This window comes from Protomyctophum parallelum, assembly GCF_964188405.1.
Source record: "Protomyctophum parallelum genome assembly, chromosome: 8".
In the NCBI taxonomy this organism is placed as follows: Eukaryota; Metazoa; Chordata; class Actinopteri; order Myctophiformes; family Myctophidae; genus Protomyctophum; species Protomyctophum parallelum.
This window is the reverse complement of record NC_139703.1, coordinates 51,378,085-51,395,191: the sequence shown is the minus strand read 5'-3', so window position 1 is coordinate 51,395,191 and position 17,107 is coordinate 51,378,085. Positions and strand designations below refer to the sequence as shown.

Genomic DNA, 17,107 nt, shown 5'->3' with positions numbered 1-17,107 from the left:
TTTCAAGTGTCATTCCGTTCAATTCTGGTAGTCTACTTCAAATTGATCTCAATGTTCCTCCCCTTATTATTTCTCTGTGCTTTTCTCATTTATTAAGCCGTCAGAGGGTTCACAGGATTCAGCCCCGTAGAGTGGCTGCGTACATATGGCTCCTATTAAAGCCACCTTACACCAGAGAGGGGCTCCATTTCACATGTATTCCCCGCTGGGACTCGAGCACTATAGTTTCACTTCTGGGAGAGTTTGGACTGAGGACCGCTGTGAAACACTGTTGTCCAACTGGTGGTCCATTCCAAGACACACACACACACACACACACACACACACACACACACACACACACACAACCTGCCTCGAGTAGAAGTCAAAAAAAGAATCACTATGTCATGATTGTCATTATTAGCCTCAATGCCTCAGTGTAGTTGAAGGATCCCAGGAGTAATGGGAGAAATAATGAAGACTTTGAAAGACAGACAGTTTATCTCTAGTTTGCGTGGAAACAGCGGATCTGCTCTTTTGGTGAGGTCATTCTACGACAGGGTATGAATAAGGCTTCACAGAACTCACTATTGACTTTCTATGTCACTCTGTCGGTCACACTATTTGCCTTATATGGTCATTGTTGTGAATGTTTGTGAACAGTATTGTCTAATTACAGCATGATGGTGTTATGTCTTATTATAGGGGACGTTTACATCCAGACAACTCAAGACAACAAGAATCCTGTCATATATGGAGTATTCTCAGTTTCAGGGTAGGTGATTATGATTCCTGTACACTTTCTCCTAATAATAATAATAATAATAATAACACGCCAATGTAGTTGTTGTTGTGTTTTCCCATACAAAGGCATTTACCCATTCTGACTATTAGGAGCTTCGGACGCTTATTATCACAGCACCCAGGGGGAGCAGTTAGGGGTTAAGTGCCTTGCTCAGGGACACTTGGGCACGTAGACCAGGCTCCAGATCTACCCACCACCTCCACTACCATGACTCAGCTGGGATCCGCTATAGAAGCAAACCTGCTGACGGGAGTAGATTTTAGTTCCCATCTGAATTTGCTCAGCCTTTTGAGGCACCTGCTTCTCTCTGTTGTTGAAACAGCGTCTGATTGAACGCCACTACAAAGGCAGCTCAGGAAGTCAGTCTAGTGCCCAGCGGGGGGGCTTGCTGCAGTCCTTTAACACGGAGCTGTGGCTCACCACAGACCTCTACCATTCAAGGAAAAGCAAGCAGACAATGGCATTGCCAGATTGCAATTGACTATTTCGGCATTCAGCAGACAGTCTTATTCCAGAGCATTTTGCAAATGCCAGATGTAAATGAGCAGAGTATAAGTAGTCACTAAACAGCATAGCACCGCTATAGTCACATGCTGTCTGTGAAGAGAGCGCAGGGAGAACAATGTAGTGCCTGACAGAAAGTAGGATACCAAGTAAACAATGAACCTAGCATCTGTCTTAACAACGCGCTGCTATCTAAATGGCATTCTTAACATTTGTGCAAATATAAATAACTTCCCTGAAGAAGACGACCTAGGTGGAAACGTTGGATGTGAAAACGTTCTAGTCAATAAATATACAGCGTCGTGGCCTTTTTCTCATTTCTACTCATGTACTGCCTTAGGCCAGCACCTCACCAACACTGGTGTGAAGCCCTTTGCTGTTTCATCTAAATAACAAAACACAAGAACAAGTGACAGGAGAGATATCTCTGCATCTATCAAACAAAGGTATGAAGAAGGGATAGGAGGAGAGATGAGTGTTAGGGCGTGAGGTGAAGTCTAAAGAGATGTCTGCTCATTACCGTGCACACGCAGGGCGCTGTGGCTAGCCGTAATAGCCGTAATAAGCATACTTTGATAAACGGATTTGAGGAAACAAATGCTGTTATTGCCGCCATTCTCTCTGCAGGCTCCAAGCCCATTTAAAGCCTGCTTGATGCTAATGATAGAGACCTCTGACAGGAGCTACAAACACATCCACCCACCACACGCAGCAGCCAGATACTGGGCTCTGGTGATTAGCAGCACTATGTGGGTGTTTGTGTGTCAGTGTGTCAAACAGCTGGGCTGTGGTAGTGTCTGTTGGAGACCATGCTTGTGTGCATCGTGATGTAGTAAAGTAAAGAATGAATTAAGCTTAACCACTCTCACCCTGGCGTACTTATTTTGGGCATGTCATTAAGGTTCACAAGGGTAACCGTACCCTGCCGAAACGTTGGGTTTCTTTTTACTCCAAAAATATAGTATTGGCACTTTGGCTACCAGTGTATGCAAGCAATAACTAGGTATTCATATCACAATGCATTCATGTCTCTTGAAGATTAGCATTTAGATGATTCTGCCATGGAGCCGGGCACCGCTATAAGGACTCTGGTGTCCGTAGCGTTCTCATGCACAGGGTGGTGTTAGCGTTCTTTACTGTGGGCAGAAAACTGTCACAAATGTTTAGACGGATGCTAGATTCCTTGTTTACCTGGTATCCTAGTTTCTTTGAGACACGACATTGTTCTCCCTGCAGCGCTCCACTTATGTGACTACTTAACCCATTCTGAACGGGGACCCATTTTGGTGTCGGCATCATGTCATGCTTTAGCTGTTGAAAAATAGCAGATCTACAAGCTCATAGCGCGCCACCGAGTGGCGCGCTACGAGCTTGTAGGTCTGCTATTTTTTTTTGAAAAATCGAAGAACGACTGACATTTTTAGAATCTGATCTCAGGTCAGAACGGGTTAATCAGACCCAGTGTGTGTCCTAGTGGAAACCTCGTATGAATCTGATCTGGGGTCAGAATGGGTTAACTAAATAAAATGCCCGAAATAGGCATTCTACAAGCTCACGACACGCGGCGTGGCCCAGTGAGAGGCTTGTTGAGTGTTTGGGGATGATGAAGAACAGAGATGGAATCATTTGGAGAGTGGAGCTAATTATCTCAGAGAGTTAAGGAGTTAACACGTGTTTCCACACGCTGTGGTCTCATTGTGCTCCCTCAGATCTGTGTTTAAAGGCTCGGCGGTGTGTGTCTACTCCATGGCCGACATCCGGATGGTCTTCAACGGACCGTTCGCACACAAGGAGGGACCCAACTACCAGTGGGTCGCCTACACAGGGAAGATCCCCTACCCCCGGCCTGGGACTGTGAGCTACCAACACGCACGCACGCACGCACGCACACACACACACACACACACACACACACACACACGCACGCACGCACGCACACACACACACACACACAAGCACACACACGCAAGCACACACGCATGCATGCACGCACGCACACGCACACACAGTGTATTATTGTTATTATTAACCCATTCTGACCTGAGATCAGATTCATACGAGGTTTCCACCGGACACACACTGGTCTGATTAACCCATTCTGACCTGAGATCAGATTCATACGAGGTTTCCACCGGACACACACTGGTCTGATCAACCCATTCTGACCTGAGATCAGATTCTAAAAATGTCAGTCGACTCTTCGATTTTTCAAAAATAGCAGACCTACAAGCTCGTAGCGCGCCACTCGGTGGCGCGCTACGAGCTTGTAGGTCTGCTATTTTTCAATAGCTAAAGCATAACGTGACGCTGACACCAAAATGGGTCCCCGTTCAGAATGGGTTAACAATATTGTTATCATTATTTCTGATGTTTTATTGTCATGAGCAGGCCTATTGTTGCAGGTTTCTCATAAGCTTCATGTCAACGCAGTGTCCCGGAGGTACCTTCACGCCCAACATGAAGTCCACAAAGGACTACCCCGACGAGGTGATCAACTTCATGAGGAACCACCCCACCATGCACAACGCCATCTACCCGCTCCACAAGCGCCCCCTGGTGGTGAGAACCAACGTGGACTATGAGTTCACCACCATCGTGGTGGACCAGGTGGCTGCTGCAGACGGAAGCTACGAGGTGCTGTTCCTGGGGACAGGTCAGCGGCTCACCCTGTTCTGATGACATCATGACTCTGATCACATTCCATTCATTGTAGAGCTTAAAGTCCATGTCCAGTCTTGAGAATGAATCGCGTAATGGAGAGTAGAGCGGTTTATAAATATTCTGTAACTCTAGCTTCGCTCGGTCTGGCGGAACTTCATACACTTTCTCCCGCTAGACTATTAATCACAGATGGGTCATATGTTGGGGAGACCCCCCCCCCCCCCCGCACGCACGCACAGTCGCACACACACACACACACACACACACACACACACACACATACAGTACTACACACCCTCAGCTGCTGAATTCACTGTAGTCAGCCATAATGATGAATGGCTTGTGAAGAACGCTGTTCAACAAGAGATAGTAAGTTCAATATCCTGTGAAACAAATCACTGGGTTGGAGGAGACAGACAGACACGTGAGCGTGGTAATAGAACACTGCTTCTCCATCTTTTTCATATCAAGGACCCTCATTTATTTGGCATTAGAGCCGCAGACCCCCATGTCATGAGATTTATTCATCTCTCAGACCAAATCTCTGTATATTTTTAATTGTCGGATATGATTTTGACCAGAATTCCCATGCCGTATTGATGTGCTAGAGACATAACGGGTAAATACAGTATGATCTAAATAATAATTTGTCTATTCTCTAATTGTGTGAAGAAGTTAAGAACCTAATTTAACCCATTAAAACCGGGAAAGCATCATTTTAGATTTTAGCTATATACAGCAGCACATTTCCATGATTAAAAAAGCTGATATACAAGCTCATAGCGCGTGCAACACTATGAGCTTGTAGATTTGCTATTTTTGAAAGATCACGCAAATTTGTTCAAATCTTAGAATTTATATATTATTTTAAAGCAAAGTTTTTAACTCAAATCTTTGCTTCTGGAGAGAACCAGGGGGAAAAAATGGAGATGGAGCCAAATAGATTATTTTGGGGGTCCTTGACATGAAAAAGGTTTGGGGCTCTCTCTAGTTTGGCAGAGGTAGAGCAGCACCCAGGATTACAGTTTAGACAAATGGCAATGGGTGAAGTTGGGTTAAAAAAAGAGGCTCAACGGGTCAATGAGGCTATAGTTGAAGCTGCTTCCTTGTTTTGTTCCTCAGATCGGGGAACCGTGCAGAAGGTGATTGTGCTGCCTCGAGATGATCTCCAGACTGAGGAGCTGGTCCTGGAGGAAGTGGAGGTCTTCAGGGTCAGTCTCCTCTTTCCCCCTGAAGTCCTGTCCTTTCTTAGATGCACATGGATAACTGTGCTGTGTGTATAGCATAAAGGATTATATTATTATATTATTATTATTATTTCTTAGATAACTGTGCTGTGTGTATAGCATAAAGGATTATATTATTATATTATTATTATTATTTCTTAGATAACTGTGCTGTGTGTATAGCATAAAGGATTATATTATTATATTATTATTATTATTTCTTAGATAACTGTGCTGTGTGTATAGCATAAAGGATTATATTATTATTATTATTATTTCTTAGATAACTGTGCTTTGTGTATAGCATAAAGGATTATTTTATTATATTATTATTATTATTTCTTAGATAACTGTGCTTTGTGTATAGCATAAAGGATTGTGTCCATTAATAGTTGGTACTATCTGTATCATGAACAGATTCCCACCCCAATCACAACAATGAAGATTTCATCAAAGCGGGTAAGTAACAGTGAGACTCATTGACCGCCATCTAGTGGTGGCTTAGTGTGGCACAGCCTGCTATACATTCTAAGTGAAGGGGCGCCATCTAGTGGTGGCTTAGTGTGGCACAGCCTGCGGTTCTCTGTGGTCTGACTGTGTTCTTTGAGCCCTCAGATGGGTTCTCTGTGGTCTGACTGTGTTCTCTGAGCCCTCAGATGGGTTCTCTGTGGTCTGACTGTGTTCTTTGAGCCCTCAAATGGGTTCTCTGTGGTCTGACTGTGTTCTCTGAGCCCTCAGATGGGTTCTCTGTGGTCTGACTGTGTTCTTTGAGCCCTCAGATGGGTTCTCTGTGGTCTGACTGTGTTCTCTGAGCCCTCAGATGGGTTCTCTGTGGTCTGACTGTGTTCTCTGAGCCCTCAGATGGGTTCTCTGTGGTCTGACTGTGTTCTTTGAGCCCTCAGATGGGTTCTCTGTGGTCTGACTGTGTTCTCTGAGCCCTCAGATGGGTTCTCTGTGGTCTGACTGTGTTCTCTGAGCCCTCAGATGGGTTCTCTGTGGTCTGACTGTGTTCTCTGAGCCCTCAGATGGGTTCTCTGTGGTCTGACTGTGTTCTCTGAGCCCTCAGATGGGTTCTCTGTGGTCTGACTGTGTTCTCTGAGCCCTCAGATGGGTTCTCTGTGGTCTGACTGTGTTCTCTGAGCCCTCAGATGGGTTCTCTGTGGTCTGACTGTGTTCTCTGAGCCCTCAGATGGGTTCTCTGTGGTCTGACTGTGTTCTCTGAGCCCTCAGATGGGTTCTCTGTGGTCTGACTGTGTTCTTTGAGCCCTCAGATGGGTTCTCTGTGGTCTGACTGTGTTCTTTGAGCCCTCAGATGGGTTCTCTGTGGTCTGACTGTGTTCTTTGAGCCCTCAGATGGGTTCTCTGTGGTCTGACTGTGTTCTCTGAGCCCTCAGATGGGTTCTCTGTGGTCTGACTGTGTTCTTTGAGCCCTCAGATGGGTTCTCTGTGGTCTGACTGTGTTCTTTGAGCCCTCAGATGGGTTCTCTGTGGTCTGACTGTGTTCTTTGAGCCCTCAGATGGGTTCTCTGTGGTCTGACTGTGTTCTTTGAGCCCTCAGATGGGTTCTCTGTGGTCTGACTGTGTTCTCTGAGCCCTCAGATGGGTTCTCTGTGGTCTGACTGTGTTCTTTGAGCCCTCAGATGGGTTCTCTGTGGTCTGACTGTGTTCTTTGGCCCCCCCAGCAACAACTGTACGTGGGCTCTGTGTTGGGCGTGACCCACCTGGCTCTGCATCGCTGTGACGTGTACGGGGAGGTCTGCGCTGACTGCTGCCTGGCCAGAGACCCGTACTGTGCCTGGGATGGAAAGTCCTGCTCCCGATACTCTGCTTCACAGAAGAGGTGAGTACCAACATAGTAAAGACACACACACACACACACACACACACACACACACACACACACACACACACACACACACACACACACACACACACACACACACACACACACACACACACACTATAGGGGTGTCAATCTTTTGGTATCACAATACGATTCAGTTTCGATTGCCTCATGCTTATGTAGTATAATATTTATATTTATTTTTATATTTAATCTCCCCTTGCAATAATATAAATAGTTAAATACACAAAGGCAAAAAGGTAGTATTTCTTTATGCTAAAACTACCGTTGAGATATATATATATATATATATATATAAATTCCCAATGACTGAGTATAATACGTTAAAGCAATGCAAGAAAATGAACAACGTTCTGAAGTTGTAGGGCCGCTTCACCCCTTTTGCAACCAGATCTTATTTGTATGACGACAAGAAACCCTTTCCTTGGGCTTTTCTGTGGGTAATATGTGTTTTTAGATAGTTTAGTATTTCAAAGTGTCTGTGACGTCATGGACACTGGTCTCACTGCTGGATTAACTACAATTACCATAATGCTTTGCTGCACTCGCCCAACCTTGTGGATAAAGGGGAGGGCTGTCTTACTGAGACAACATGTAGTCCAGGAAGGAAGTGAGACCGTCTGTGACGTCCATGTGACATCACAGACGTTTTGAAATACTAAAATATCTGAAAACACACATTCTGTCCTCCCCCCCCCCGACATCATTAAAATAAGACCTGGTTGCAGTGGCGGAACAACACTGGGCCGGGCCGGGGTGTGAGACAGCACGACCGGGCCTCACCGAACATGACTCCCCCCCCCCCCCCCCCCCCCCCCCATCGGGAAAAAACATTTACGCTAACAGTTGCTGCTAATTTGAGGAGTGCATGAACGAGAGAGTAGTTGTGTGTGATTGATCGCGTCTGTGTCTGTGACATTGCGCAGCAGTGCACACACGAGAGAGAGATAGAGAAAGAGAGAGAGAGACGTAGAGAGAGAGAGGTGCCACTGCTGCGTAAAATAAATAGGCTATTACTATCACCACTAGTAATTCAATGCCAAAGAGAAAAGGTGTTTTGGTCTGGGTCTGTAGGAGCTGCTCTGCTGCATGGGAGTTCACATAGTGATGGAACAGGTCAGTCTTCAGAAGAAAAAAAAAGATATCGCTGGCAACCAAAATCAATTCTCCGCATCGCAAAAATAAATCTATAGGCCTAGTTTCATTCGTGACATTAGACTCAGCCAATATGCACAACGCAGCGCATGAGATTGCAGATCTTTGAATTTTCGGTTTGCACTGAGCGCACTCACCATGTGAATCACCAGGTCCTCACAAGTATAATGTACACCGCCAGGCTCCACAAGGTTCTCAGCGCAATGGCGCGTCGATAAAAGTTGGGATTTTATAGTGGCATTATTCAGGCAATACTCAACAGATTGTTATAATTCCAAGTGATCTATAATCTGTGAAGTTTATATTTTCATTTGGGTGTAAGTAATGTTTTTATATGACTTATCAAACATGGTAGCCTATATTTAATGTCCACTGAGCTGTGGTGCGCTTGCCTACATTCTCAATTAGGGATTTTCCCAGCGGTCATTTTCACTCTCGTGTAGCCTACAACCTTTATTCAAATAGGGTATTTTAAAATGCAACCATACTATATAACTATATACAACTATATATTATTGATCGCGTCTGTGTCTGTGACATTGCGCAGCAGTGCACACACGAGAGAGAGAGAGAGAGAGAGAGAGAGAGAGAGACGTAGAGAGAGACGTAGAGAGAGAGAGGTGCTGCGTGTAAAAAAATAAATAGGCTAGGCCTACTCATCTTTGTGTTCTGTTTCACCTTTGCTGAGTGATCGCACACAGGGAAAAGCAACAAGAAGGGGTTTAGAATCGAAACAGTCCGTTGTGGAATCACACAGAGTGATTAGCCTACTAATGAGTGACAGGTCTTGGCTGGACCCTGGCTGGACCTTCTCTCTCGCGGTAAATTCTCATCAGACAGACATGATATTTTGTTAAAGTGTAGGCTATTATAGGCTATATATAGGCTCTGTATCTGGTTAATTCAAGATTCAAGATTGCTTTATTTGTCATTCTTTAATTCCAACTGCAGCAGCAGAAAAAAACGAAATTGCGATGTGCTGAGTGCACGGGCCGCAGCAGCATGGGTCGCGGCGTCGCGCAGCTCACGCTGCCACAAACTTCTCTTTACATCAGAGAAAAAAAGAAAAAGAAGAAAGCGACCAGCGGGGGCCCGTCGCTTTCTTCTTTTTCTTTTTCTTTTTCTTGGTTTTATCAGTCGTGAGTGACTGTGTAAAAAATCGTCCATCGATCATCTGACAGCCCGGGCCCTCAGGAGGTCCGGGCCGGGGTGTGACCACCCCCCCTACACCCCCGGTAGCTCCGCCCCTGCCTGGTTGTAAAATTGGTGAAGTGACCCTTTAACCCATTCTGAACGGGAACCCATTTTGGTGTTAGCATCATGTTGTGCTTTAGCTATTTAAAAATAGCAGATCTACAAGCTCATATCGCGCCACCGAGTGGCGTGATATGAGCTTGTAGGTCTGCTATTTAAAAAAAAATCATTTTTAGAATCTGATCTCAGGTCAGAATGGGTAAATAATGAAACTGTCAGGATGTAATAGACATTTTTTGAATCTGATCTCAGGTCAGAATGGGTCAAACAAATACCTGCGTAATGAAACAGTGAATTCCTTCTAAGCATATCTTAATTTCAAGTCCCGTTGTGTTTTCAGAACACGTTATAATTGAGCTTGTTGTTCTGGAATGTTGATCTGACCCCTCTAGGCGAAGCCGCCGGCAGGATGTGAAGTATGGCAACCCCATCCGGCAGTGTCGTGGCTATAACTCCAACGGTGAGAGACAACATCACTTTGTCCCAAAGACCCAAAGACCGCAGGAACAAGGTTCTGCACTTAAACAAACACAATCACAACAATAGAACTGTGTCCAAGGCGGGGTTGGCCAAAGGGCCTTTCTGTGTGGAGTTTGCATGTTCTCCCCGTGTCCCCTAGGGTAGGTACCCTCACATGTTCTCCCCGTGTCCCCTATAGGGTAGGTACCCTCACATGTTCTCCCCGTGTCCCCTATAGGGTAGATACCCTCACATGTTCTCCCCGTGTCCCCTAGGGTAGGTACCCTCACATGTTCTCCCCGTGTCCCCTAGGGTAGGTACCCTCACATGTTCTCCCCGTGTCCCCTAGGGTAGGTACCCTCACATGTTCTCCCCCCGTGTCCCCTAGGGTAGGTACCCTCACATGTTCTCCCCGTGTCCCCTAGGGTAGGTACCCTCACATGTTCTCCCCGTGTCCCCTAGGGTAGGTACCCTCACATGTTCTCCCCGTGTCCCCTAGGGTAGGTACCCTCACATGTTCTCCCCGTGTCCCCTATAGGGTAGGTACCCTCACATGTTCTCCCCGTGTCCCCTAGGGTAGGTATACCCTCACAAAAAACACGCAGTAATCCTGGTCTCTAAACTGCCTCCCCCTGGCCAGCCTGATGGAGGGGAAAGGAACTGGTTGGAATAACGTGTTCCTTCCACACGCTACGTCCAACCAGGGAAACTCCCCCCTGTCAGGTGAAAAGGAGCAACTTGGACACTCAGGCATGAAGGAAGCATGAGTTCAAGTCCGTTGCTCTCCCCAGGTTGGCGGAGGGTGTGTGTAGAGCCCAGGATCACATTAGATGATTGGAAAAATGGGTTACAAAATCGTGGGATAAAAAATATATAATTAAAGAAAAAAAAAAGAATTGTGTTGTGAATCAGGTGGATGTTTCTGTAACGCGTGTGCATTGCATGTTTTGGTTTTTGGTTCTGGTCTAAAAACCAAGTGTTGGTTGAAGACATTAACCCTGCCACACATTCACAGCCAATAAGAACACTCTGGAGGCGGTGCAATAACCCTGCCACACATTCACAGCCAATAAGAACACTCTGGAGGCGGTGCAGTACGCGGTGGAGGGCAGTACCACCTTCCTGGAGTGTCAGGCCCGCTCGCCCCACGTGTCTCTGAAGTGGCACCTGCAGAGAGAGAACAGCGACCGCAGGAAGGAGGTGAGAGTCCCTCTAATGCACTACACCACCTCCATGTTCATTTACTTTGACTTGTCTGTGTCATGAGTACACCTCACAGAACATGGATACTATGTCTGTGTCATGAGTACACCACACATAACATGGATACTATGTCTGTGTCATGAGTACACCACACAGAACATGGATACTATGTTTGTGTCATGAGTACACCACACAGAACATGGATACTATGTCTGTGTCATGAGTACACCACACAGAACATGGATACTATGTCTGTGTCATGAGTACACCACACAGAACATGGATACTATGTCTGTGTCATGATGAGTACATCACACAGAACATGGATACTATGTCTGTGTCATGAGTACACCACACAGAACATGGATACTACTGTATGTCTGTGTCATGAGTACACCACACAGAACATGGATACTATGTCTGTGTCATGAGTACACCACACAGAACATGGATACTATGCAGCGATAAAGAAGTGAAAGCGAATAAATGGCATCTACCTGTATGACTGAGGCATCAACTATATGAATAGTTTGGACTCTTAACCCATTCTGACCTGAGATCAGATTCATACGAGGTTTTCCACTGGACACACACACTGGTCTGATTAACCCATTCTGACCTGAGATCAGATTTTAAAAAAAAATGTCAGTCGTTCTTCGATTTTTCAAAAAATAGCAGACCTACAAGCTCGTATCGCGCCACTCGGTGGCGCGCTATGAGCTTGTAGATCTGCTATTTTTCAATAGCTAAAGCATAACATGATGCTAACACCAAAATGGGTATATTATTATAATATATAACGCCAAGCTACGTATGGTATGTTTTCAAAAACATTCTTGAGAGCAACATTTGTAAATGACATTTTGTGTTTGTTTAGGTGCTCTGACTGAGCCTTTGGTTATCTGTTATTGAATCCATGGGTCATTATCTATAAATAACAGCCGGCTGAATTCAGCCATTGACCTATGGAGCATTGAAGCGTGGCGTGTAGCCGTGCAGTCCTCTGACCTCCTCCTCTCTCACAGATCCGTTCAGAGGGACGCATCCAGAAGACGGAGCAGGGCCTCCTGATGCGCTCGCTGCAGTCCTCAGACAGCGGCGTGTACCAGTGCACCTCCACGGAGAAGAACTTCAAACACACGCTGGTCAAGCTGCAGCTAATGGTGCTTTCCAGACGCACCGTCAACAACGTGCTGGTGGAGACGGGAAGCCCGGCCCTGCCCCCGCTTGCAGCCAGCGCCTGGACGCCAAGCGCCGGCCAGTACAAGGACCTGCTGACCATCCTGAGCCAGCCGGAGATGGGGCTGATCAACCAGTACTGCCAGGACTACTGGCAGCTGGCGGACGCCGGCGGTCTTCAGGGGGACACCATGTTGGCAGGGCCCAATAAGGCCAAGGGCCTGAAAGAACTAAAGGAACAGAAGAAGCCCCGGAACCGCCGGCATCATGATGAGACAACGGTGTCTCCGGCGTCGACATGAGGACTTTGACATGCACACACACACACACACACACACACACACAGTATACGTAATGCCAAATTCACATCAGCAGCGGTATTCCACTTGTGTTTGTTGAGAAAGTGGCGAATGCATTGTCTATGGCGAGAAATGACAAGCACTCACCCCGCTGCGACAGAAGGTGTAGCCTAGTGACAAAGTAGAGAAAATGAACAGCAGCCAAGCAGACGTGCTTTGGTCTGAAATAGGTGTGGCCTACCCATGAAGCTCATTTTAAGTTGTACACACCCATTTAGCACTGCTGGTGTGAATTTGGCCTAAAGCTATTCCTGGGTTCTGTTCCTTTCCTAAATGCTGATTCCTCTCCGCACACACACTCCAAACTCAAAAAAAGGGGAAAGACTTTGTCAAATGACAGGAACGTTGAATTATTATGAAGCAACAGCCGCCAACAACAACCAGGTCAACCATGTAACTGTCTGTGAAAGTACACAGTATTTATTCTAGGTTGTAAATAGTATTTCTTTGTACTTAACTAGAAGACATGTTTTTTTTTTCTTGTGAATAGGTAAATTTGTGCAAATATTGTCGTTATTATAATAATTCTATTGTTGTGTTACTGTTTAGTACAGTGTGTTATTATATGGAAGATATCTTTATGTTTTGTCCTTTTTATTTTGAGGCTCTGAAAGGTGGTTACGTGGGGAGTGACAAGGACCGATGGATGGATGCAGAGACATTCAGACAGAGGCGTAGTGAAAATGTCTCCCATGTTGGATCATTTGACTGCTGGCAGTATTTAGTCCTTGTGATGGAAGTCGGTGATATTCCAGAACGTCCCTAAACTCCTGCTGACAGAAGAAGTCGCTGTACGACGACGATGGACAATTCTTTCTACTGCAAAAAGCACAGCCAATGTGAAAAGGGGCATTTCCATTGAACACGCAAAGAGAAAACATTGCAGCTTTTGAAAAGACCTCACGTGAGAGCGAAAGGCCCTTGGTGACAGTGTGACAGACTTCTCCTTCAGGACGCAGCTCTTCTTGTTGAGTCATGTCCTAAATTAACCTCCTTGCCATCGATTAAAAAGTCAAATGCAGTTTGTGTATAATAGTTACACTACGCAGTGTCCATTTCTCTCGGAGCTCGTACAAAAGTAACCAAATGGACCCCCTTGCGGACCATTTCTAATTGCATGCTCTGAGTTAACGCAACACTGAGGACTTTCCTGTGCATGACCCATTTCTTCCAAAAACAACTTGATGTCAGGTGTTTGTTTTGTTTGTGTGAATATTACATCTCAATGTCGTATCCTTACAAACGTGATGAGCTATTTATTTTATCATTTTATCCACACTAAAATTGAAAATAACATTTTGCCTTTTCTTTTCTCATTTGAGACGAGAATGTCCAGCAGGCAGCTACCGTATACAGTGTGTGAGTTTGGGGGGAAAAGCACCTTCTGTAATTTATGCAGAGTACTAAGTTCTGATGAGTACTTTATCAGAAATATAATGTATACTGTATGTGGCTTTATGTAAAGGAGAGCATTTTGTCTGCTCAATGGATTTCTTTTAGCTCTCAAGCTCACCCCAAACTTTCTAAGAGTTTTCATTCCAGCTAAATATCAGTTTAGTTTTTGAGCAGATCATGTTTCAAGCTGTACCAGGTAAATCGGTCTACTCATTGAGTAGATCATAATTGTGCTCATTGCAGTTCTGAAAGGTACTCTGCTTACTGGTTATCTAAATTCTGTCCTCTGGTCAGTTCATCTGAGCAGGTGATGGCGGGCCCTGCCATCTTACTAACTTAATGTAGAATAAAGAAACAAAAGCTCCATATTGTTCAAATTGTATATATTCACAACCACTAAAGCTTTATTTATGCTTCAGCAACAGAGTGCCGTGTGATGTGGTCGCTTGACAAAAAAAGAAGGTGTTTTCAAGTGAAAAATGGGACCATTTTCTCAGTTGAAAATGTGTTTGTATTTTTTGTGGCCGTGACATAAATCAGGCTTAAGATGATCAGAGAAATATAGACCAACATCTCCAGGCATTTCTACTATATGTACAGTATATGATATGTCGTCAGTGGATGTCTTTCTTGTTGTGGGAATATGGGAATATTATCAGTGCAAGAAAGATGTGCTCATGCCCTTATGGTGGAACATGAAATACAGAGGACACTTTTCTCTCTCCCTTCTGTTTATGAAAAGTGCATAGATTTGCAAATCTCATTCATTTGTCTGTGTTTTGCAAACGGCTATGGGTCATTGAGGTAAGGTCATGTATGATATAATGCACAGTTGGTGTTATTGTAATGACTTGTATAAATTACTATCTTTCCTTCCTTGTTGATGTTGCTGACTAATAAATTAAAGCTCTATATTTTATAATAACAAATGTCCTAGTTTGTTTACCTTTGATGACAATATGGTGCACAATTTATAACACACCTTGCCTTGTTTGGGCATTTCCTGCTGACATCAGTTTTTTGTAGGCACTAAATATTTCACCTGATGACACACACTAAGGTGAGTTTCAGTGATGTCATCAGAGTCACTGATGGCAGAAAACTGGTGTATATGGAGTATTACCAAGTACTCTATGGCATAACGCTACATCCTAGAGGTATGCCAGTCTGATGACGCTATACCCTCCACAAGCTGCTGACATGTAATATAACAAATAACATGCACTTTACACATAACCTACCTGTATTCAGTGCGTCCTGAATTTCCTTCTTTTTAAGCTATGAACTTGGTCACTTTCCTGAAGACAGTGTTAACCTTACAGTGTTTTTCTGGTACCCAGGCCGGTTAGCCAGGCTATTGGAAAATAGCAGATCTACAAGCTCATAGCGCGCGCCACCGAGTGAACTACAGTCTTTTCACATTGAAAATGACATTTATAAAAGCTAACTGAGCATGAATGCTTAGAATGCATCCCAGTGCTTCTCAAAAAAGCGTCCGTGGACCCCCGGGGGCCCTTGGCGGATTCCCAGGGGGTCCCCAGTAAACGTAGGTAACGCAGCTATAGTGGTTTGAAGTATATAGACAGCAGTGAACTACAGTCGACTGTTTTCACATTGAAAATGACATTTATAAAAGATAACTGTGCATGGATGGTTAGAATGCATCCCAGTGCTTCTCAATTAAGCGTTCGTGGACCCCCGGGGGCCCTTGGGGGATTCCCAGGGGGTCCCCAGTAAACGTAGGTAACGCAGCTACTATTGAAAAATAGAAGATCAACAAGCGCGTAGCGCGCCACCGAGTGAACTACAGTCTTTTCACATTGAAAATGACATTTCTAAAAGATAACTGTGCATGAATGGTTAGAATGCATCGCAGTGCTTCTCAATTAAGCGTTCGTGGACCCCCGGGGGCCCTTGGGGGATTCCCAGGGGGTCCCCAGTAAACGTAGGTAACGCAGCTACTATTGAAAAATAGAAGATCAACAAGCGCGTAGCGCGCCACCGAGTGAACTACAGTCTTTTCACATTGAAAATGACTTTTCTAAAAGATAACTGTGCATGAATGGTTAGAATGCATCCCAGTGCTTCTCAATTAAGCGTTCGTGGACCCCCGGGGGCCCTTGGGGGATTCCCAGGGGGTCCCCAGTAAAAGGCTGAGTGTCGTGCTACGCGCTTGCAGGTCTGCTATTTTTGAAAAATGGAAGAAAAATAGCTTTTTCAGAAAACTGTCAGGATGTAAAAGACATTTTTAGAATCTGGTACCCAGGCCGGTTACCCAGGCTATTGAAAAATAGCAGATCTACAAGCTCATAGCGCGCGCCACCGAGTGGCGCGCTACGAGCTTGTAGGTCTGCTATTTTTGAAAAATGAAACAACAAACAAAATATTAGTATAAAACTAGTTGCCTGCTAGTGACTGTAACCATGTTTTGCAATTATATACTGTTCATATCTCTCTCTCTCTCTCTCTCTCATGCCCTACACATCTGTCAGACCCCACTTCATTGCTGTACTGCAACGTCCCACACCTGTCCTCAGACGATTGACAATTAAAATTGCATTTCAATATCACACAAATGATGTTGTTGTATTGCTGTTGTATGTCTTATGATAACATTTCATGTAATAAACATACAAGCAGGACATGCTGCATTAAGCCTTCTATCACTGCAGGGACTTGAACCCCGTTTCAGAAAACTGAAAGTACCTTCTACCGGTGATTGTTTTGGCCATGCTAACATGTCCTTACTTGCATGATAAAATAAAACATCTGCTGATGCACAAACCTGGACTGTCAATGTTGTAATCTTGAATCATGTGATGTTTCTGCGTCTCTCAACAGGACACCGTCCACGGCTGATGAGACACCTTGAGTCCAAGTGGATTGACCTGTAATGACCATGTACAATAGCAAATTGGGTTAAGGTTATAGGGCTTATAAGGATGCTTTTAATGTTTTCTATCATATACATGTCCATCTCATTTAAAAACTGTCTCTGCTGTTTCTCTGAACATAGTTGGTTGGATGTAACTTTTTCTGAATGGCCTACAGTGTATCCATTGCA

The 17,107-nt window shown here is 44.8% G+C and overlaps 1 protein-coding gene across 6 annotated transcripts in view; it reads left to right on the top strand.

Moving 5' to 3' along the window:
- Positions 1 to 14,966, top strand: part of LOC310863498 (semaphorin-3F-like) — a 135,755-nt gene extending 120,789 nt beyond the window's left edge. For 2 of the 6 annotated variants that reach the window (XM_083771892.1, XM_083771890.1), the window contains 9 exons: positions 685 to 754; positions 2,998 to 3,142; positions 3,719 to 3,941; positions 5,072 to 5,160; positions 5,593 to 5,634; positions 6,858 to 7,015; positions 9,841 to 9,908; positions 10,974 to 11,107; positions 12,136 to 14,966. In XM_083771892.1, coding sequence (XP_083628018.1) covers positions 685 to 754; positions 2,998 to 3,142; positions 3,719 to 3,941; positions 5,072 to 5,160; positions 5,593 to 5,634; positions 6,858 to 7,015; positions 9,841 to 9,908; positions 10,974 to 11,107; positions 12,136 to 12,591 — 1,385 coding nt within the window. In that variant the 3' untranslated portion in view covers positions 12,592 to 14,966. Of the gene's footprint in view, positions 1 to 684; positions 755 to 2,997; positions 3,143 to 3,718; positions 3,942 to 5,071; positions 5,161 to 5,592; positions 5,635 to 6,857; positions 7,016 to 9,825; positions 9,909 to 10,973; positions 11,114 to 12,135 lie in introns of all 6 variants that reach the window. The other 4 variants (XM_083771891.1, XM_083771887.1, XM_083771889.1 and 1 more) reach the window with 3 other exon arrangements.
- Positions 14,967 to 17,107: the final 2,141 nt, after the last annotated feature.